This window comes from Pteronotus mesoamericanus, unplaced genomic scaffold (assembly GCF_021234165.1).
Source record: "Pteronotus mesoamericanus isolate MK-2021 breed Mesoamerican mustached bat unplaced genomic scaffold, CSHL_Meso_final contig_214, whole genome shotgun sequence".
Classification (NCBI taxonomy): Eukaryota; Metazoa; Chordata; class Mammalia; order Chiroptera; family Mormoopidae; genus Pteronotus; species Pteronotus mesoamericanus.
The window spans coordinates 5,357,417-5,379,323 of NW_026555089.1; the positions used below are offsets into that span (position 1 = coordinate 5,357,417).

A 21,907-nucleotide genomic window follows, 5' to 3' on the forward strand; every position below is an offset into this window, starting at 1 on the left:
CTGACCCTGTCAAGACCCTGCCTGAGGGAGGAGGCAAAACCCCAAAGAGATCTTTTTTAATGGAAGAATTTGTTATCTAAAGCCACCAAATCCCTCTCCCCGCTGATCCCTCCTTTTGGACAGACCCACAGTCCTACCGCATCTCGTCCAGCCCAGCTGGAGACAGCTGGGCAGCAATCAGAAACACCACTGAACAGAGCCAACTCCGTCCCCTCCCCTGCTCCTCTAGCCCAGTTTGGATTCTTCTTGGCCTTTAAGTTCCAGGCCGGCTGCAGGCCCTGCTCCTGCCTAGGCTGTAAGAGCCTGTAGTGGCGTGCTCTCCCTCCCCGGAGCTAGCCGGCACCTTTCCCTCCCCCCGCAGGTGTGCATCTCCTAAACTCTCTGGGACTCCACCAGACTTGCAACCAGGGGAGCAATGGGCAGCGGCAGCTCGCCCCAGGCTATCCCCTGAGGCAGCAGCCTGAGGGGCAGTTGGAGTTGCTCTGCGCCACTGCAGGGTCTAGCTGCATGCAGGGTCCCCTCATCCTCAGCCTCTCCATTCATCTTTGTCCGCCGAAGTCTCAGTGTGTCCCCCTGCCGAATGGGTGTAACCATTCCTGCCTCACATACCTGTCTCCCGGGTAGGCTGCAACGTTACAAAGACAATGAAATCAGAAACTGGCGTGTGTTTTAGGAGGGGAGTGCCAAGCACGGTAGGCATCCCGGGGAGGGAACGGACTACAACTCCCATCCGGCTCCGGGGCCGCGGGCGTCCCCAGCCCCTCTCCCTCAGCTGAGGGAGAGGCGGCCGCTGCCCCGGCGGGCGAGGGAAGTTGCAGGACTCCGGGTATCCCCACCTAGGTTACTTGGGCCGGCGAGGCCCAAGTAAGGCTGGGTCTGGGGCCGCGCGGGGGCCTAGGAGGCCTTCCTGGACCCCTTGGGACCCCCGCCTAACCCCGCCCCGCCCAGGAGTTAGTGCTGTTCGGACCCGCCCCTCCACTTCCTGGCCGAGGGTTGGCCCCGCCTCCTCGCGCCTCCGCCCTCCCACCTTCACCTACTGTCGCGTCTCCCATTGGCCGACGCACACCTGCCCGTCCGTGGGAGGGCGGGGCGGAGGGCGGGGCGGGGCGCCCAGGTGAGGGCGCGCAGGCTGCCGCGGAGGAAGGTGACAGCGGGGAGGGCGGGAGGGTGGGGGGAGGACGCTCGGAGGATCCGAGGACCGACAGACGGACAGACCGACGGGCGGGTATGCGGCCGGCCCGGCTCTAGTCCGGGCGCGGAGCCTCGGCCGCAGCCATGGAGCGGCGGCTGCGTGCGCTGGAGCGTCTGGTGCGGGGCGAGGCCGGCGGCGGCCCGGGACTCGACGGCCTCCTGGATCTACTGCTGGGGCTGCATCACGAGCTCAGCAGCGCCCCCCTGCGGCGAGAGCGCAACGTGGCGCAGTTCCTGAGCTGGGGTGAGTGACTCAGGCGGGACCTAGGGGGGCGGACCGAGGGACACCACGTCAGGACCCTCTCCCTCCGCACTCCACGCCCACAGACCCACCCACAGCTGCACTCCCCGACCCGCCATCCCCAGACCCCCAGAAGTATCCCCAACATGTGCCATCGGACCCCGCAGGCCTCTCAGTCACCTGCACACCTGCACACTCAGATTCACATATACACACTCCTCACTCACAGAACGTGGCACATGTACACAACACACGTCTCACATAGACTCAGAGAAACTTGGTCCCAGGTATAGGCACCAGACACAGATACCCAATAGATGCTCTACACAGTCACATCTAGAATTCTTCACTCACACATCATACCTCATGACCTGTGAGAACACAAACTCTCACATGCAACCTCCCATGCATGTCACCCACTGACACACATGCTTTCTCAGTCTCCCTCATCCACACGGACACACTAAGACACTCATACACAGCTGGTGGAGAGACCCAGGGAGCCCCACGCTTCTACCCGCAGACCACCCCCAACCCCACTGGCTGTTACACTCACCTGTTTCTGCTCACAGAGCTGTAGGCATTGCACATTTCCCACACACACACATCCATCTCCCTGCATATACGACCATCCCAGGCTGGACATAGGAACCAGCTTCAGCCCCTTTGTCTGTGCAAGCCGTGGGCCAGGCTTCCTGAGGGCTTTTCCCCAGGGCCGGGGAGGGAGACCTGGCTGGATGTGGGTCTGCACCCCTTCCTGGTTGACTCATCTGAGTCACTGGGAGTGGCTGGCCTGGGGTGACCCTGAATTCAGTGTGAATACCTGTGCCAGCCCGAGGGTTCCCTGGTCACACCTGGCCAGGCTATGGGAGGAGGGCATAGGGTCTGGCTTGGAGGGTGGGGTGAAGTGGGTGTTTGCCCAGTGGGCAAATAGCATCGAGGCACTCCTGAGCTCTGGGCAGGCACAAGGGCCAGCCTGGCACAGCTGGGGGCCTGAGACACGCCCGTGAGCAGGCCCTCAGCCCCAGCCCTTTCCTCAGGGGTGAGGGCAGTAAGAGGGCCCCTGTCTTTCCTGCTCCCTGCCTTTCTCCCTGGACTCCTGCACCTTATGTGTGTGTGTCTCACTGTGTTGTCATCACTCACTCCCTGTGACGCCACACCCACGTGTTTGTGTGTGTTTGCACACACATGTGCTCCTCCCTGCCTGCCTCTGGCATCTCTGCCTGGGACCCCCGCGTGGGGGCCTGTCTGTTGACATCTCCCGAGGTAACTTGCAGGGCAGTGACTCATTCTGCTTCTGCCCTAACTTGTCCCCGATCCTGCCCAGAGCCCCCATCCCCTGCGTAGGGTGAGGGGACTGGGCAGCCTGTCCTGGGGGCCTGGGTCCTCCTGGCCACGGGCCCCCAGTTTTGGCCCCACTCCGGCCAATGGGTAGCCGCCCTGGCCTCGGCTCTTCCGTGGAGACCTGTGGCTGCTCCTCTCAGCTGCACACACAGACCTGGGAAAGAGACAATTAATTTCTGTAATGAGGTTCCCACCCCTGCTGCGAGGGTTCTGCCTGATAAACCTGTGGAGCAGCTCTCTGTCCTACCCACAGACCCGCCTAGCTGGCAGGGAGTTTACCACCTGGCAGGGGGAAACTGAGGCAGGGAGCCAGACCGCAGCTGACCTCAACCCCTACTGGTCATTCTTGCCTCCCTAAGTACCCCGGCCCCAGTCCCCTCCTCCGGGCCTGGAGAGGACCTGGGAGTAGCTGGAGATGCCCCGTATGGGAGTTTCAGGGACTGTGAGGAAGGAGGAGGTTCCTGGCCGGGGGAAGGCCAAGTCCAGAGGGAGGCAGGGCTTGGAGTGGTAGAGCTGGTCAGGCCTGGAGGAGACTCTGAGTGCTCACGTCTCCCGGTGCCAGCGTCGGGCGCCAGGGCAAGGCGTTTGGCCCTGTTTTTGAGTCTTGTGAGAGCCTGGGCAGACCTCACGATGACTGCCCATGAGGAGGCCCCACAGGGGGAGGCAGAGCCTGTCCTCTGGAGCCCTGCAGAGCCACTGTCCTGCCTCTCCTCTGGGGCTCCCACTGGTCTCACCCCCAGCCAGGTACCTCTGTGCCTGCAGGGTCCCGGGACCAGGCCACAGCTCCTCAATGGCAGAGAAGCCTCTCTGGGGACAAGGAATGTTGCCTGTCCAGTTTCCCAAGACAGGCCCTGGCCTGGTCTTGCTAGGTGGCCAAGAACTGTGAGCCGGGAGTGGGAATGGTATCCCCGTTCGCCCCAAGGTGACCTGGCTGGCCAGGGTCAGCCCCCAAGCTGGGGAGGACTGCTAGTTCCATCCGCCCTTGGGATCCTGGCTGCCTGGGGACAGGGGTTCAGAGAGCCCTGGATGCGGGGCGGTCAGTTGTCAGGACCCCACCTTGCATGCCTCCTGCTCACGGCTGAGTGGGCTGCAGTGCTGCTCCACCCTGTGGCCGGAGGCTGTCCCCGGGGAGGTCATCCCGGCCCTGGCCTCATGGGAATGGCAGCTCCTGGCCTCCTAGGGTGCGAGCGGGCCTGGGGCCCTCCCCGAGGTTCCCTGAGCCCTGCTCTGTGTCTCCTCAGCCAGCCCCTTTGTAACGAAGGTGAAAGAGCTGCGGCTGCAGAGAGATGACTTTGAGATCTTGAAGGTGATCGGCCGAGGAGCCTTCGGGGAGGTGAGCAGAGGGCCTGGGCTGGGTGGGGAAGGGCGTTCACACCACGGCAGGGCTAACCCCGGTGCTCCCCGTGGCTCTAGGTCGCTGTGGTGCGGCAGAGGGACAGCGGGCAGATTTTTGCCATGAAAATGCTGCACAAATGGGAGATGCTGAAGAGGGCTGAGGTCAGTGTGGGGCCTGGTGGGCGTGAAGCACCCGACAAATGGGCGGGTGCTGCCACTGAGATACGGGGCTTGCAGGGGAAGGGGCCGGCAGGGGCTCCACCCCAGGGCTGCCAGCTCCCACCCCTTCCTCACTATAAAGCCTTCTTGGAAGCAAGCCGGTCGTCCCCAACCCCACCTTCCTTGCGATGACGCTGAGGCCCAGAGCCGTGAAGCAAGGGCTCGGGCTCATGTGGGCAACCTCGGTCTAAGCTCTTAGACTTTCTGAGTTTTACGCCATCCCCTGAGCGGGCATGGGGCTTTCCTGCACTCTGACCCACCCCGCCCCCTGCCCCCCAAACCTGCTATAGACAGCCTGTTTCCGGGAGGAGCGGGATGTTCTGGTGAAGGGGGACAGCCGCTGGGTGACCGCGCTGCATTACGCCTTCCAAGACGAGGAGTACCTGGTGAGGATCCTGCGCGAGGTTGGAGCGGGGTTGACTGGGGACAAAGGAGGGGGCCCTTGGGGCCAGAGGCCCTGAGTCCAAGGAGAGAGGGAGAGAGAGACCCCTCCTCCTGGGGCCAGCGGGCTTACCCTCCCCAGCAGCTCCAGGGCCTGCCGCCTCCGCCTGAGCCCTGGCTGGGAGCTGGCACCCCAGAGCTGGAGGGAAACACAGTCCTGCCTCCCAGAGTCCCATGGGACCCCGGGAGGCGGGGCCTGGGGCAGCTGTCCCCGCTTTCTATCTGATTCTTCCCCTGCCCACCACCATGCAGTACCTGGTGATGGACTACTACGCCGGTGGGGACCTCCTCACCCTGCTGAGCCGCTTTGAGGATCGCCTCCCGCCCGAGCTGGCCCAGTTCTACCTGGCAGAGATGGTGTTGGCCATCCACTCTCTGCACCAGCTGGGTTACGTGCACAGGTGGGGCCCACAAAGCTCACGATGCCCTGTCCAGCCCCTGCTGACAGCTCTGGGAACAGCTGCCATTTGCTGAGCACTCACCACGTGCCAAGCCCTGTGCTGGGTGCGTCACCTGCATGATGCCTGTGATCACTCACACCAAAAACCTTAAGTGATAGGGGCTGCTATTGTTCCATTTTACAGATGAGGAAGTTAGGGCTTAGCACAGGTAAGCACCTGCCTGGCTTGAGGTGACTCAGCTGGTGGGCGGCCGAGCTGTGGTTTGCCCTCGGGAAGTCTAACTCCCGTGTCCCCCGTAGGACACCCTGCTGCCTCCGAGGGTCGTCCTCATGGATCCCTTTCCCCCATCTAACCACCGCCTTCTTTTCTGGGAGCTCAGAGGCCTGGCCACCGGCCCTCAGCCGTCCCACATGCATGCATGCAGGGCTGCGTGAGAACCCATGCGTGCTGAGAAACGCACATGCCCATACACACACACCCAGTGCACGCACGCAGGCCAGGCCTCTCACTCTCCCTGCCTCCCCCAGGGACGTCAAGCCAGACAATGTCCTGCTGGACATGAACGGGCACATCCGCCTGGCTGACTTTGGCTCCTGCCTACGTCTCAACAGCAATGGCATGGTGAGGACCTCGCCCCGGAGTGGGGGCAAGGGACAGTTGGCTGGGAGAGCTCCCGGGGCCCGGGAGGCACAGGCCTAGTGCAGGGGGCATCGGGCTTCCAGGGGAGGGAAGGACTAGGCCCCGGCCCCAGGGGGATGCGCCAGGCCAGCCAACCTGTAAGGAGTGGGGCCGCCAGGGCGAGACACAAGTGAGGGGCCCGGAGGCCCAGCCCGGCCCGATGCTGGCCTCACGGCCTCTCAACACCACCCCCCACAGGTGGATTCATCAGTGGCGGTGGGGACTCCCGACTACATCTCCCCCGAGATCCTGCAGGCCATGGAGGAGGGCAAGGGCCACTACGGCCCACAGTGCGACTGGTGGTCGCTGGGGGTCTGTGCCTACGAGCTACTCTTTGGGGAGACGCCCTTCTACGCTGAGTCCCTGGTGGAAACCTACGGCAAGATCATGAACCATGAGGTCTGGCTGCCAGGCTCCGGGGCTTTGGGGGGGCCACAGGACTCCTGAGTACCCCAAGGCTGGTGGTGCCCGTAGGCAGGAGGAGGGATCACTGATACCCACCCCACCTCTCCCCGGGCCCGCAGGACCACCTGCAGTTTCCCTCAGACGTGCCCGACGTGCCAGCCAGTGCCCGAGACCTGATCCGCCAGCTGCTGTGCCGCCAGGAGGAGCGCCTGGGCCGCGGAGGGTTGGACGACTTCCGGAACCACCCCTTCTTCGAAGGCGTGGACTGGGAGCGGCTGGCAACCAGCACTGCTCCCTACATCCCTGAGCTCCGTGGGCCTATGGACACCTCCAACTTCGACGTGGATGACGACACCCTCAACCATCCGGTGGGTGTGGGTGCCGTTGCAGTCGGAAAGCTGCCTTGGCCCTTCCTGGCTGTGGGAAACCCCCTGGAAGTTTTCCAAAGCAGCTGCTGGGCTGGGAATGAGGCCTTCAGACCCCAGGGGCTCTTGGGAGTTCTGGTTCACCTGCCCTGAGGTGGGCTGTGCCTAGCAAAGGTCCTTGGACCTTGTGTCATCCTATCAAGCAGAAGTTGTATAAGGCAGAAGATGCCAGCGGTGCCTGGGAGGCCCTGACCTCAAGGACTCATGGGAGCTCTGGGCCACTCAGGGCTCAGGTTGGGGAGGAGGTCAGCACGCCCAGTCCCAGGGCACCTCCTGGGTCTCAAGCCTCAGCCTGGAGCTGTGCCTGTTGACTCTTTCCCCTCTCTACTGCAGGGGACCCTGCCACCACCCTCCCATGGGACCTTCTCAGGCCACCACCTACCATTTGTGGGCTTCACCTACACCTCGGGCTGGTGAGTCTAGTCCTCACACACCTGGTGGGGAGTTGGGGGTGCCTGGCCCGGAGGACACGGGGAGCGTAGCCTGTCAGGACCCTGGGAGAGGGGTTGAATGTCCCATCTGGTGGCTGCATGTGACAGGTACAGAGGAAGTATGCCCTGAGCCCTCACGAGGATGGTCCCCCACACCCTCAGGGTCATAGTGGTGCCGTGCCCGTGCCCCCTCTGGGTCCCGCCCCAGCATCTGGCTCTCACGGTAGCCTCCGCGGCAGGCTAGGGATGTACTGGACTTGGAGCCGGAGGCCTAGCATTGGAAGGGCCCCTTCTGCCCCCGGAGCCTCTCCTTGTGCTTCTGTAAAGCGGGTGGGATGACCCAGCTCCATGCGCGGGGCTAGCCTGAAACCATGGTGAGATCCCGGGAGAAGAGGCACCACAAGGTGTTGGTAAACGCATCTGGCCCTCGCTCAGGAGCGCCCGCGGTGTGCCGGGCGGGGGGCCGGCAGGACCCATATCACCAAGTCCTCTTGACAATCCTCGGAAGAAACCCTGTTATCACCTCCATTTTCCTGTGAGGAAACTGAGGCCCAGATATGTCAGATGACTGTTGGTGGTCGCACAACCTGTGAGGGCCAGGACTGAGGCTTGAACCTGGACCTGGGAGGCTCTGGAGCCGCTGCCCTGGGCTGCTGCCTGTGGTGCCATCCGGGGGCCTCCCCAGGGCAGCGCCCGGTCCAATATGCTTTTCTTGGCACAGAGCCCAGGCCTGGTACAGGCCTGGCACACTGTGGGTGTTCTTGGGAGAATGAATGATTGGAGAATGGAGGCTGCTTTGGGTAAAGGGGGGTCTCTGCCAACCCGTGTTGCCCCACTCTCCCCAGTCCAGGCCCCGAGAGCAGCTCCGAGCCGTTGGCTGCCCTGGAGCGGAAGCTCCGTTGTCTAGAGCAGGAGAAGATGGAGCTGAGCCGGAAGCTCCAAGGTACGGGGAGCCAGCTGGGCCAGGGCGAGTGAGTCTGACCCGGGGCTACTGCTGCTGGCCTAGCGACTCACCCATGGGCTCTCCTCACGACAGAGGCCCTGCAGATCCCCTCAGACCATCGGGAGCTGGAGCAGCTGCGGAAGGAAGTTCAGACCCTCCAGGACAGGCTGGCAGGTATCCCTAGCCACCCATCCCCACCCCGTCTCCCCCACTTCCCCTCACCTGGAGGCTGACCTGCTTTCCCAGCATGCCCAGGGCCATCCTGGGGTCGTCCTGCCCCCACCCTGTGCATGCCGCATGAGCTTAGGGAATTACCTTAACTCCTCTGAGCCTGCACATAGAAAGTGCACCGAGGAGACCCACCTCCCGCCTGCAGTGAGGCTTCCAGGAGACACTGCATGTGGCAGGCCTGGCGGAGGCTGGGGCAGTCAGTAAGTGTAGGTCTCATTGACAATTCCTGGCAGAGACACTGAGGGACAGCCAGGCCCCCTTGTCCCAGACGGATGGGCCTCCTGCTAGTAGCCCAGGCCAGGACAGTGACCTACGGCAGGAGAGAGAGCGGCTGGTCCAGGTGAGGACCTGGTGAGGTGGGTGAATGACCCAGGGCTCGATGGTAGGGGGTCTCTACCCTGACTCCAGGCTTTGTCTTCCCCTCCCCTACCCCGATGCCCCAGGAGCTGGCTGAAGCTCAGGCAGAGCTGCAGGCGCAGGAGAAGGAGCTATGCAAAGTCCAGGGGCGGCAGGAGGAGCTACTCCAAAGGCTGCAGGAGGCCCAGGAGAGAGAGGCGGCTGCAGCCAGCCAGACCCAGGCCCTGAGCTCCCAGCTAGAGGAAGCCCAGGCTGCCCGGAGGGAGGTGAGCGGCGTGGAGTAGGAGGGCACAGCAGTAGGGCCCTGTCACGGGGACCCCTGGCATGGCTGGGGGAAGGCCAGAGAGCTTGGTCCGAGGTTCTGGGAACACCTTGTGCCCCTGTGCCGCCCCCTGCCCCCCCATGGCTGGCGGTGGCCTGAGCAAGGGGCTGATGGCTAGGGCGGGCGGGCTGGAGGTTCACTGCCTCCCTTCCCGCTGCAGTTGGCAGAACCCGAGAGTCTGCAGCGTGGCCTGGGAGAGGGTTGGGGTGGGCTCGGTCAGCACTGGCTGTCTCTGCACCCCATCACAGCTGCAGGCCCAGGTGGCCTCCCTGAGCCGGGAGGTGACACGGCTTCAGAGACGGCGGGCGCGCAGCCTTGAGAAGGAGTCTGCCCGGATCAAGGTAGTGCAGACTTACCCCCTGCCGAGCGGCACTGCCCTTAGCCTTCCCCACTCAGGGCCCTCAGGTCCAGGCCTGTGTCCCAGGGGCAGTGTGCACCGTGGCTTCTCATGCCCCTCACCCGACCCCTCTCCATGTCCTCAAGACCGTCCACGCTGCCTCTGAGACCAATGGCACGGGACTGCCCGAGGACGGGCCTCAGGAAGCACAGCTGAGGAAGGAGGTGGCCGCCCTGCGTGTACAGCTGGAGCAGGCCCGCGGCCAAGGGTGAGCTGGGCAGCTGGGGCAGGGGACCCAGCCAGGGCCCAAGCTGGGAGCCACTAAGTCATCGTCTCCTCCCAGGCCCTGCGGAAAGGAGGCCCTCTGCCGGCTACAGGAGGAGAACCAGCGGCTGAGCCGGGAGCAGGAGCGGGTGAGCAGGGTAGACGGAGGGCAAGGTGGACAGCCGGGCAGTAGGACAGAGCTAGGGACAACACGGCGGGGGAGGGGAGCCGGCCTGCGGGGTCCCCGGGCTGGCTGCCTCCCACGCACAGTGCCCACTGCAGCAGACACACTGTAACCCGTGAGCAAGGGTGGGCACGGGCAAGACTCAGGGCTGCTTGGGCCCCCGGGGATTGACTCCACCTGCCGCCTGGTCCCCAGCTGGTGGAAGAGCTGGAGCGGGAGCAGCAGAGCAGGCAGCGGCTGGAGGGCGAGCGGCGGGAGACAGAGGGCAACTGGGAGGCCCAGATTGCTGACATCCTCACCTGGTGGGTGCTGATGGGCTAGGGGCCCCGGGGCTGGGGGCGGGGCCCAGGCGGAGCTGAGGGCCCAGCGCATGACTCTGAGCCCCCTTTCCCATCAGGGTGAATGATGAGAAGGTCTCGAGAGGCTACCTGCAGGCCCTGGCCACCAAGATGGCTGAGGAGCTGGAGTCCTTGAAGAACGTGGGCACCCAGACGCTCCCTGCCCAGCCGCTGGTGAGCCCCAGAGATACCCAGTGTTGGGGGCGGGGTGCCAGTAGCCCCGTTCCAAAGGTGAGGACACAGCTCACGGAGGAGCAGTGCCTTGCTTAAGCCCACAGCATGTCGGCGGCAAAGCTGGAGCCTTGACCCGGCCAGGTGGCATGGGCAGTAGTGTGCTCTGGTGGGAAGGGGCCCCTGAGGCAGCCAGTCCCCGGAGGCATCTTACATGGGTGCCCCCTGGCCACCAGGACCACCAGTGGAAGGCAAGGAGGCTGCAGAAGATGGAGGCCTCGGCCCGGCTGGAGCTGCAGCTGGCCTTGGAGGCCGAGATCCGGGCCAAGCAGGGCCTGCAGGAGCGGCTGACACAGGTGCAGGAGGCCCAGCTGCAGGCCGAGAGGTGAGGCCCGGGCCGGAGCTGCAGTGGGGACGCGGGACGCGAGACCCACGCGGAGGCCCGCGGTGAGCTCGCGCCCGCTTCCCCCCCAGCCACCTGCAGGAGGCGGAGAAGCAGAACCGGGGCCTGCAGCAGGAGCTGGCAGCGCTTCGGGAGGAGCTGCGGACCCGCGGGCCAGGAGGTGAGTGGCCGTCTGCGTGCTTGTCTTGGGGCAAGGTCCCCACTCCCGACTCACTATTACTAACGGGGTCCCACACAGCCTTGCCGGGCTGTGGAGACAAGAATTTGTTCCAGGCTGCCACTCCCCGGCCTGGGCGCCAGCACTCACCGCGCATGCGCTGTGTGCCGGTCCTGCCACCGCAGCCTACAGTCATTGCCCCATTCTACTAAGGTCGCACAGAGGTCCCCACGGGCTCCTGGTTCCTCAGGAATAAGTGTCAGGGCTGGGCTAGGGACTCCATCCCAGTGACCCGCACCCTCTCTTTTCAGACACCAAACCCTCAAACTCCCTGATTCCTTTCCTGTCTTTCCGGAGCTCAGAGGTAAGAACCTGGTGCAGGGGCCGGTTGGGAAGGAGTCCTGGCAAGCGGCACAGGAACCTTGACTTTGCTCCTAAACCCCAGAAGGACTCTGCCAAGGACCCTGGCATCTCAGGAGAGGCACCTAGACCTGGAGTGGAGCCAGAGCTGAGGCCAGAGGGCCGACGCAGCCTGCGCATGGGGGTGAGGACCGGTGGGAAACCTGCCATGGGGGACCCTCTGCCCACGCGCTTCTCACCTGTTCCCTCGCCCTCCCTGCAGGTTGTGTTCCCCAGAGCGCCTGCTGCTACCTCGGCCCCTGCAGAAAGTCCTCCTGCAAAGGTTGGTGCCTAGCCCGTGGAGCAGGGTGGGGATGCCAAGCCATTCTTCTGGGTTTCCAGGGACCCTCTTGGTCCCTCCACGTGCATCAGGGCCAGCAGGCCACATTGTGGGTGGCGGCGGCGGCAATGTGTTTGTGTGCCGCTGCAGATTCGCGGGGCTCAGTTCACGCTGCCGCCTGGCTCATTTCCTGGTGCTGCCCGACGCTTCAGGGCCCTGGAAGGCTGGGGTCAGGCGCGAGTAACGGCCGTGTCCCCCCCCTCCGCCCCCGCCCTAGCCTGGGTCACACATGCTGCGTCCCCGGAGCTTCCCATCCCCCACCAAGTGTCTGCGCTGCACCTCGCTGATGCTGGGCCTGGGCCGCCAGGGCCTGGGCTGTGACGGTGAGACCCCCTGTCCTGCCCATGCCGCCACCTCCCAGGCACCAGCCCCAGCCCCAGCCCCGGGGGAGGGAACGAAAGTGGCCCTGATTCTGACGTACCCAGGCTGCCTCTCAGTGCAGGCTGTTTCCCACTGCTCAGTTGTTGTTTTCCTTTTCTCACTTGATGGGGAATTGGTGACAGCTCAGGTGCCACCAGGGCCTCGGGGAAGCTGGGGCTGGGAACGCCCAAAGTCCTGATTCCAGGCTGTCCCCGCCCAACCTCACACCACCTGCCCTCTCCTGCTTTCCCCACAGCCTGCGGTTACTTCTGTCACTCGACTTGTGCCCCACAGGCCCCACCCTGCCCTGTGCCCCCTGACCTCCTCTGTACGGCCCTGGGGGTGCACCCCGAAACAGGCACAGGCACTGCCTACGAGGGCTTCCTGTCGGTGAGCTGGGGCCTGGGCGGGGGCGGGGGCAGGGCTACGGCCTGGCAGGCCCTCCCATGGCTGCCTTCCCCAGGTGCCACGGCCCTCGGGTGTCCGGCGCGGCTGGCAGCGGGTATTTGCTGCCCTCAGTGACTCACGCCTGCTGCTGTTTGATGCCCCAGACCCTCGACTCAGCCCAGCCAGCGGGGCCCTCCTGCAGGCCCTGGATCTGAGGTGGGTGCCAGGCAGTGGCTCGGGACAAGTGGGTGGGTGGAGTGTGGCTAGGGGCAGTGCCACCTCTGACCTGTTCCATGGCCCTCCCAGGGACCCCCAGTTTTCAGCCACCCCTGTCCTAGCCTCTGATGTTATCCACGCCCAATCCAAGGACCTGCCACGCATCTTTAGGGTAAGAGCCCAGGGCAGGATGGGTCAGACCACCATCCACTGTCATGCTGACCCCCTGCAGCGGTTTTTCTCCATCCCCACAGCTGACCCCTCATCCTGCCTGCTTCCCTCCACACGGACAGCCGCGCCCACGCTCCCTCCCGGAGGGCAGAGTTTCCCCTCGTGAAGCTGGCTGTCCCGCCTTGTTTAGCACTTCTCTATGGCTCCCTGTCACCCTGCTCCTGACCACGGCCTTGAGGCCCTGCTTTCTCACTCGCAGGCCTTCCCGGCCTCTCCCTGGAGTCTCTCTCTGCTCTAACCACACCTTGTTTTCTCCACTTCTGGAAGCGCCCTGAGCACGTGGACCCCTTCTCATCTGATCCCTCTGCCAGCCCCTCCCCGACCTCGACCATTGCTGGTTCTTCCACTGGTTCCCCCGACCCAGCTCCGGCAGAAATGCCTCTTCCCCGGAAGGCCGTCCTTCCCTGCTTAGCCTGGGTTGGGGCCCTGCGCTGTGCTCCCACAGTGGCCCGAACTCCCCTGCCATGGTTGCCCTGCGGCCGTCCGTGTGCTCGCCTGACCGCCCTGTCCGGCTCATCGCCTGCTCTAAGATAGCACCTAGCTCTGCGCCCAGCAAGCTCGCGTCCAGGTGTATGAGTATCAGCTGCTGGAGAGAGGGAAGGGAGGAGCGACAGCTGGCCCTCGGCCTGTGGCCCTCCAGCCTGGGTGTCTTGCTGCAGGTGACAGCCTCCCAGCTGACGGTGCCGCCTGCCACGTGCACTGTGCTGCTGCTGGCCGAGAATGAGAGTGAGCGGGAGCGCTGGCTGCAGGTGCTGGGCGAGCTGCAGCGGCTGCTGCTGGACGCCCGGCCGAGGCCCCGGCCTGTGTTCACGCTCAAGGAGGCCTACGACAATGGGCTGCCGCTGCTGCCCCACACGCTCTGTGCCGCCATCATCGGTGAGCCTCAGGCCCAGGGGGCACTGCCCGTCTCGGGGCAGGCTGGGGGGAGCAGTCAGAGCCTGTAGGGACAGTGCTAGCCCGGCCACAGTCACAAGGGCCGCTTTTACTGTCCAGCCCCTGCAGCCATGAGCTGTGGACTTGCCTTGCACACGTCCTCCTCAGCCATCCCCTGGGCATGGCTGTGTGAGGAGCCCAGGCCAGGGGGAGGCAGGCCTGGCTTCTGTTGCTCGACATTTCGGTGCCTCTGTTTCTGCTTTTTCTAAAAGAACTCAGTGAGCGAACAGGTCAAAGGCTTTAATAAGATATAGACGAGGGTTTTGCTCCCAGGTCTCGTACCAGCAGTGGGGTGACCTTGGGGGAGCCCGGATGCACGGGAGCCTCACACCATCCCCCATAGGGCTGCCGTGCTCACCTAGGAGCCCGGGGCCTCCGTGGCAGACAGCTGGGGGAGAGGCGCTAGCAGCATTCCTTGGCTTCCCCTGGCAGCCTGGGCCCTGGGCCAGCCCCGGCCCTAGCAAGCTGGGACCTCCCCCTGCAGTCACTCAGGGTGGGAGGCAGGAGAGCAACCAGGCAGATCTGCCAGGCCCTCTCTGTCGGGAGTTGGGGGTACAGGGACATTTATTTAGCAAGGATTGAAATGAGCTGAACACTCACCCTACAGAAGGGTTCAGTGACAGAGAGGGAGAAACTGAGGCTCCTCAAGGGCAGGTGGACTACCCAGTCTCTGCCTCTGGACAGACCCTCTGACTCCTGACCCCTTCCCTCTACCAGACCAGGACCGGCTTGCTCTGGGCACTGAGGAGGGGCTGTTTGTGATCCACCTGCACAGCAACGGTACAAGACAGGCGGGGCCAAGGCGGGCGTGGGCGGGGCTCAGCCCCAGGGGACAGGAGGATGGGCTCTGGGTTGTTTCTCACCTGCTTGATGGTGACAGTCTCCCTTGCCAATTCTGCAGATATCTTCCAGGTGGGCGAGTGCCGGCGGGTACAGCGGCTGGCTGTGAGCCCCACCGCGGGCCTTCTGATTGTGCTGTGTGGCCGAGGCCCCAGCGTGCGCCTCTTCCCCCTGGCCGAGCTGGAGAGCGCAGAGGTGGCGGGCCCCAAGATCCCTGAGTCTCGAGGCTGCCAGGCGCTGGCAGCCGGAAGCATCCTGCAGGCCCGCACCCCTGTGCTCTGTATAGCTGTCAAGCGCCAAGTGCTCTGCTACCAGCTGGGCCCCGGCCCGGGGCCCTGGCAGCACCGCATCCGCGAGCTGCAGGCACCAGCACCTGTGCAGAGCCTGGAGCTGCTGGGTGACCGGCTGTGTGTGGGTGCTGCCGGTGCCTTCTCGCTCTACCCGCTGCTCAATGAGGCTGCGCCCTTGGCGTTGGGGAGTGGTCTGATGCCTGAGGAGCTGCCACCATCAAGAGGGGGCCTGGGCGAGGCGATGGGCGCGGTGGAGCTCAGCCTTAGTGAGTTCCTGCTCCTCTTCACCACTGCCGGGGTCTACGTGGACAGCGCCGGGCGCAAGTCTCGCATCCATGAGCTGCTGTGGCCAGCATCGCCCACGGGCTGGGGTAAGGCCAGCAGAGGGCCAGGCTGGGTGGGGCCAGGCACCTGAAGTGTATCTCATACATCAGAGGAAGACAGGGTCTTGCCCGAACTCCTGAGCTTGACGGGGGAAGCCAGTGTGCGCCCCCTTGTCCGACACACCCTGCCCTGACCTCTGGCTTGCAGGGGATCTTCTCCTCCATGCATTCACTCACATCTTGCCCTGCCTGATTGCTCTCCTTCTTGTACCTGGCAAACTCTTATCCAGTCCAGCCCCAACGTCTGCTCAGGGCCTGGAGCTGGTAGGCCCTCCATAAGTGACCACCACGATTGCTATCTTCCTGCTCCCTTCCCTGCCCTCCCCCATCAGTAGTTCTTTGCTCCTTTTTGCTCCCCCACCTCTTTGTTCAAACCTCTTCCCTGGCTCCTGTCACCTTCTTTGTAATGACTGGCTTGGTACACTGGGGGCCTGCACGTTGTCTGGGGCTGGTTTCTTCTTCGCGTCCAGGAATGAATGAATGAATGAATGGGGCAGTGGGGGAGTCTGGCACATTCGCAGTAATGGGTGTGAGGGAGTATGGGCGGAAAGAGGGCCAGAGCTCCCTTCGTGAGCAATGGCCCTTCTGGGGCGGGGCCTGTGGGTTGGGCGCAGCACAGACATTCAGCATGTAGGCGATGGGCCCAGACAGCCCGGGGCCAGTTCCCAGCTCTCACTCGTCGCTGGGTGGCTGTGCCCATTACTTAGCTCTGAGGTTTCTGGTGCCTCATCTGTAAGATAGGGGTTGTTTGAGAATTACAGGAGGAAAAGTATTCCAAGTGGTTAGAACTATGCTTGGCATGGCATGGAGTGGCACTCCAAGATTGTTATCTCCGATTTGTTATGGAAGTTGGGTGGGGCAGCCTGTAGAGTCTTCAGAAGAAGGGCTTTTGGTGGGGCAGAACGTTACTGTGCCGTGGCGGTGGCCGGGCACAGGGTGTTCCCTGTGGTCATGAGGAGGAAAGAAGCCCAGGGAGGTGCTCGACTTGCTCAGGGCTGCACAGCACAGGCAGTTTCTACCCTGCAGGTTACGTCGTCCCCTACCTGACGGTGTTCAGTGAGAACTCCATCGATGTGTTTGATGTGAGGAAAGCAGAATGGGTCCAAACCGTACCACTCAAGAAGGTGAGGGCAGCCCTGTCGGGTGTGGCTCAGTTGGTTGGAGCATCACCCCATGGACTGAAAGGTTGTGGGTTCGATTCTGGGTCAGGGCACAGACCCAGGTTGTGGGTTTGGTACCTGGTTGGGGCATGTACAAGAGGCAGCCAGTAAAAGAGGCAACCAGTCGATATTTCTCTCTTTCTCTCTCTCTCCTCCCATCTCTGTCTCTAAAAAAAATAATGGGGAAAAAAAAAAGGTGAGGACCTGCCTAGTCCCCGGGGGCTGAACTGGGGTGGGACAGGGTAGCCTGGCTTGACATCTGTGCCTGCTGCCTCAGGTGCGACCCCTGAACCTAGAGGGCTCCCTGTTCCTCTATGGCACCGAGAAGGTCCGCCTGACCTACCTCAGGAACCGTCTAGCAGGTGAGGGAGTGTGTGCTTATGTATGTGAGTACGCATGTGCGCATTCACCTGTGCACACGTGTGGGCGTGTGACCCTGAGCACCAGCTGACCGGGGCCCTGGGGACTTGTGAGCACTGCCCAGCTCTCTGCTTCTCCCACAGAGAAGGACGAGTTCAACATCCCCGACCTCACCGACAACAGCCGGCGCCAGCTGTTCCGCACCAAGAGCAAGCGCCGCTTTTTCTTCCGGGTTTCGGAGGAGCAGCGGCAGCAGCAGCGCAGGTGTGCCCTTGGGGGCGGGGCCTCCCACTCTCGGGGGCGGGGCGAATCACAGGCCTGCCCCGCAAGGAGGGCGGAGAGTCCGCTCTGGGAAAGGGGGCAGTGGGTGGGGGTGGCGTTTGTCACCTTCGCCGCCCTTCTTCCTACACCTTCTCTGCCGGCAGGGAGATGCTGAAGGACCCCTTCATGCGCTCCAAGCTCATCTCACCGCCCACCAACTTCAACCACGTGGCGCACGTGGGCCTTACGGATGGGAAGCCCAGCGCCAGGGACCCGTCCCAGGTGAGTCCTCCGGTGCCAATTCGGCTCACCTGGTACCCGTGTGGTCAGCGTATCCAGGCTGGTGGCTGGCAGCGGTTCATTTGTCGTGGTCTGGTGCTGCTGCGTCCTGACCCCTCCGCACTGTGCCCGCACAGGCCCCTGAAGCGAAGGGCCGGGGTGCCCGCAGCTCCGTCCCACAGCGGCCGCACAGCTTCTCTGAGGCCTCCCGGCGCTCAGCCTCTACTGGCAGCGATGGGAACGCCGACCCCGGTAAGGATAGCCCCACAGCCTGCGGCACCTCCACGGCCCTCCCCCAAGTTTCCACCCGCTTTGGACCTCTCGAATCTGATCTTGCATTTTTGTCCCCTCATCCTGTTTCTGGAACAGTGAAGAGAAAGCCTTGGACATCTCTGTCCAGTGAGTCCGTGTCCTGTCCCCAGGGATCTCTGAGCCCTGCAACTTCCCTAATACAGGTGAGCCAGCGGGGCTCTTCCTCCCTCACCCTGCGGACAGTCAGCTCTGTCCTGGATGAGGCCCTTCCCTGGGACCTGGGGCTGGAGAACGAGCTTAGCCCATGCCTTCCCTGAATCCCAAGAGGTGCACACTCTTACCTGTCTTGCCCCGCAGTGGCTGGCAGAGGCCTGGAGGTGGGAGTCTTGGCTCTGACTGTCCCAGCACTGCAGCCCCGGACAAGGTGCCAGGCCTCCCTGAGCTTGTCTTGCCTGTAAAATGAGGTTGTTATTGTGAGATTTGTATGAAGTGATGACACCTCAGCATGGTGCTTGGCACATGTGGACGGTGCCACAGAGGGGGGACCTCTTGGGGTTCTTAACAGAGGCCAAGCCCATGGGCAGGAGCAATTCGCCCTCACCGGGGACTGGCGACGACCTAAGAGGAAATGGAAAGGTTCCTACTCATCCACCAGCCTTGTCTCCAAATGCCAGCCCCCACCCCCGACACCCAGCCCCACTAGGCCGCTCAGAGTTCTGGAACTTGCCATGGTTTTTTCTTTGTCTTTTTTTTTTTTTTTAAGATCTTATTTATTTTTTAGAGAGGGGAAAGGGAGGGAGAAAGAGAGGGAGAGGAACATCCATGTGTGAGAGAAACATCGATTGGTTGCCTCTTGCACGCCTCCTACTGGGGACCTGGCCAGCATCCAGGGTTTGTGCCTTGACTGGGAATTGAACTGGCGACCTTTTGGTTCGCCGGATGGCATCCAGCCCACTGAGCCACACTAGTCTGGGCGCCATGGTCTTTCACACCTTCGAGCTCTTGCCCCTGCTGTCCCCCTGCTTTGAATGTCCTTTCCCGTCCTCAACCTGATAAATGCCCAGGTCACCCTCAAGCTTCTGCACCAATGTCACCTTCTCCAGAGACCGCCTGGCTGCCTGGTCAGGCGGTCACTGCCTCCCTGGGGCTGGTCCACCTTCTGTGCCCTCCTTCCCCCAGTTTCTTGTCAGTTCTGCTGTGCTTTGGTTTTTGTCTGCGTGCCAGTCCTCTTCCCTCAACTGTGGGCTCTTTGATGGTGGGGGTCGAGTTTGTCTTCTTCCAAAGTAAAGCATATTGTTTACTGAAGGAAGAGTGGAGTGAATGAACAAAGGGACTTTAATTGGGGCTCCAGGACTAAGTATGAGTTCCCCAGGTTTTTCTCACCTAAGCCCACAACCACCTCGCATCTGGCCCCTCCCAAGGGCCTGCCGTAGCAGGTGGTGGGTCCCAGGAAGGCCTCCGGAGGCCCTGGCCCAGTGAGGACAGGGTCCTGCTTTCCTCTGTCCACCCCTGACTTCCTCCTCGTTTCCCTCCAGGTCTCAGAGCGGCCCCGGAGCCTCCCCCTAGCCCCTGAATCAGAGAGCTCCCCTTGACACCGTCTGGCAGGGGGCACCTGCATCCCAGGACTGAGGTGTGAGGGAGCGAAGACCTTGAGGAATGCCATGCTCCGGCTGGTCCGGGTCATGCGGGAATTCGGACTCAGGGAGAGCCAGGGCTGGGTAGCAACTGGGATGGGCCTGGGTTCCCAGGACCTGGGAGCCTGGCTCCCAGCCCTCATCCCACCTTCCTCCGCTGCTCCCAGCCCGACCTGTGCTAGCCGCTGGGAACGGAACGGCCCGCCTTCCGCCCTGGGGCCCCCTCTGTCCTGGTGTCCAGTGATGATTGTGCCAAAACTCTCATTTCCAGTGCCAAGCCTCAGGAGGCTTGTAAGCAAGAGTCGGGGTGAGGGGCAAAGAAGGGCTGGGTCCCCGGGAGCAGCCTCAGGTGTGGGCCGCCCCCTGTCTAGCCCAGGCCCTCAGAGGCACATCCCAGGCTCTGCTCAGGGTCAGGGTGAAAGGGACAGGCTCTGATGCGAAGGAAAGGAAGCTGGAGAAGCAGGGGGAAGGATGTAGGTAAAAGGTGAGAGGCAGGTGGGGAGAAGGAAGTGGAGGCGCAGGTGATAGTGATTGGAAGGAGGGAAAAGCCATTCAGGGAAAGAGAAAGGGAGGAAGCAGGAGTGATAAGGGAGGAGAGCAGAGGGGAGGAGGGGAGAGGGAGCTGGGGGGGCGCACTTACTGGTCCTTTGTGTCTGGAGAGGAGCTTGCGGTTGGGAACAGGCAGGGGCTCTATAAGCCAACTGACATTGTCCTCTAATCCGTCCAGAGAAGATAATTCCTAAACAGGGATGGGATGGGGAGGGTATTTATATGGGCTACTTGGTGGGAGATGGGCACCCGACAGGTCCGCTGGAGGGTCTCCTGGCACACTTTGGCCCTCCCTCAAAGCGGGGGGTCCTTTTTCTCAAAGCTTTGACCAACTGTGTATTAAGGGATCATAGGGGACATTTTATTATTGATCACAGTCATTATTATTGTTATTATATTACTATTTTTATTAAACCTCCCCCTACTAATGAGTGGGGGGGCAAAATAAGTATTTATCTCCTCAAATGCCCTATTCCCGGGAGGGGCTGACCCTGACACTTTGTGAAGCAATAAGAAAACAATAAAAGACAACTTCGTCAGCTGCTGGCCTCCCCGCCTGGATCTGTCTTCCTGAGGTTCAAAAAATGGGGGAGGGGGGGTCAGAAATGAGGCAAAGAGTAAGAATATCAAGGCAAGTTACGGGCCAGGCTGTCTTTGTATTTTCAGGAATCAGGTGACACATTTCAAAAGTGGGCAGCATTTAGGGAACGCACTGAGGAGTGGCAGTGACCCCCGCGCTGCCCACCCCCAGCCCTGGCTGCGGGGCAGGGGGAGGCCGTGGTGTTCCCTGAGAGGGACCGTAGCCCTCAGCAGAGGAGCCTAGCCAGGCCCAGCAGGAAGGCAGCCCGGAAGTAAATTTTTCCCCTTCACTCCACTTCCCCCATCCCCTGCCTCCTTTTGTCCAAACCCAAGCAGGGACCAGAGGACCCTAGAGCTGTTTTATGCAGGTCCTGGAAGGTAGCCGTAGGCCCCCTGAGCTGAGTGGGGAAGGGCAGGCATGGATCTGGAATGCCTACCCTGACCCCATCCAAGTGAGGCTGCTCAGTGACGGGGGGCAGAGGGGTCTGGGAGGGGTCTCACTTGTACTGTGACTGGGCAGGCCCGCGGGCGACACAGAGCTGGCTGAGGAGGGAGGGTGAGGCGTGTGCCCTGGGATCAAGGCAGGCCTTGGGGACCGATGGCTAAGCCCTGAGGCTCATGCAGGCTCTACAACTAGAAGAAGCACCAAGGGTCCAAGGGTCCAAGGGTCCCGTCTGGTTTGGGATGCAGGTAGGAGGATCCCTGTGGAATTCCTGGGCCTGGTTAGGAGCCCAACCCCGGTAATCAGACAACCTGGGTTCTGGCCTAGCTCTGCGGTCATGGGCACGTTACCTGACCTCCCTAAGCCTCAGTTTCCCCTTTGATAAGTGGGGATCATAAAACCCATCTCACAGGTGGCTCTGGTGAGATTTGGTGATACAATGAGTGTGAAATGTCTTTGACCGACTTAAGAAATGTGTGTGTTCTGCGTCTTGAGATGCAGAAGCCCAAAGCGAGGGCCCAGGGAACCCGAGGTCTCTTGCAAATGAAGGCGTCTGATCATCCTCACCAAACCGGAGAATGGCCACGTCCCTAGCGCCCAGCAATAATTTAGCCAAAAGGTTTTCACATTTTGTAAGAATTAATTTTCTCCCAACATTTTATGTTAACAAATCTCAAACCTCCAGAAAGAATATGAACTCCCTGGACTGTTCACTTAGACTCATCAATTGTTAACATTGTGCTGCTTTGGCTTTACCTCTGTATCTGTCTCTACCTATATATGTAAAGCATGTGACCAGCTACCATTTGAAAGTAAGTTGTAGACATCTTGAACCTCACACCTACATGCTCCACAGGCCTCTCTTAAGAATAAGGAGCCACCAGAAGCCACTGTTATTGTCTGAAGAGATTTAACATCAATTCAACAATATTGTCTACTATACAATGTGTTATGGGTTGAATTGTGACACCCCGCTCCCAATTCCTATCTTGAAGTCCTAACCTCAGATATCTCAATATGTGGCCTTATTTGGAAATAGAGTCATCGCAGATGTAATCAGTTAAAATCAGGTCTCTGGGGTGGGCCCCAATCCAATATGACTGGTGTGCCTTCAAAGAGGAAATTGAGACACAGACACACCCAGGCAGGTGGCCATGCGAATGTGGAGGCAGAGATGAGGGGTGATGTGTCTAG

General features: G+C 62.0%; 1 protein-coding gene across 3 annotated transcripts; it reads left to right on the top strand.

Moving 5' to 3' along the window:
* The first annotated feature begins 1,250 nt into the window (after positions 1-1,250).
* CDC42BPG (CDC42 binding protein kinase gamma) lies at positions 1,251-20,191 on the top strand. 3 transcript variants are annotated; one of them, XM_054570913.1, is made up of 37 exons: positions 1,251-1,435; positions 4,018-4,109; positions 4,190-4,273; positions 4,621-4,716; positions 5,024-5,172; positions 5,700-5,793; positions 6,049-6,249; positions 6,375-6,623; positions 7,014-7,093; positions 7,957-8,054; positions 8,148-8,228; positions 8,519-8,625; positions 8,729-8,908; positions 9,213-9,305; positions 9,448-9,569; positions 9,645-9,714; positions 9,945-10,051; positions 10,147-10,261; positions 10,495-10,643; positions 10,733-10,821; positions 11,130-11,182; positions 11,264-11,362; positions 11,441-11,500; positions 11,775-11,880; positions 12,174-12,307; positions 12,381-12,520; positions 12,611-12,692; positions 13,411-13,627; positions 14,402-14,464; positions 14,586-15,185; positions 16,224-16,321; positions 16,635-16,719; positions 16,861-16,981; positions 17,143-17,260; positions 17,395-17,509; positions 17,627-17,712; positions 19,045-20,191. In XM_054570913.1, the coding sequence occupies exons 1-37, from the start codon at positions 1,276-1,278 to the stop codon at positions 19,099-19,101; spliced, it is 4,650 nt and encodes a 1,549-aa protein (XP_054426888.1). In that variant the 5' UTR covers positions 1,251-1,275; the 3' UTR covers positions 19,102-20,191. The 3 variants fall into 3 exon arrangements, with proteins under 3 accessions (XP_054426888.1, XP_054426890.1, XP_054426887.1); XM_054570915.1 differs by having other exon boundaries at positions 11,267-11,362; XM_054570912.1 differs by having other exon boundaries at positions 11,130-11,362.
* Positions 20,192-21,907: the final 1,716 nt, after the last annotated feature.

Bases quoted from the DNA above. Each gene is read 5' to 3' on its own strand.
- CDC42BPG (XM_054570912.1), top strand. From the start codon at position 1,276: ATGGAGCGGCGGCTGCGTGCGCTGGAGCGTCTGGTGCGGGGCGAGGCC. The intron at 5,794-6,048 runs GTGAGGACCTCG...CACCCCCCACAG, and splicing joins GTCTCAACAGCAATGGCATG to GTGGATTCATCAGTGGCGGT. The intron at 10,822-11,129 runs GTGAGTGGCCGT...CTCTCTTTTCAG, and splicing joins GCGGACCCGCGGGCCAGGAG to ACACCAAACCCTCAAACTCC.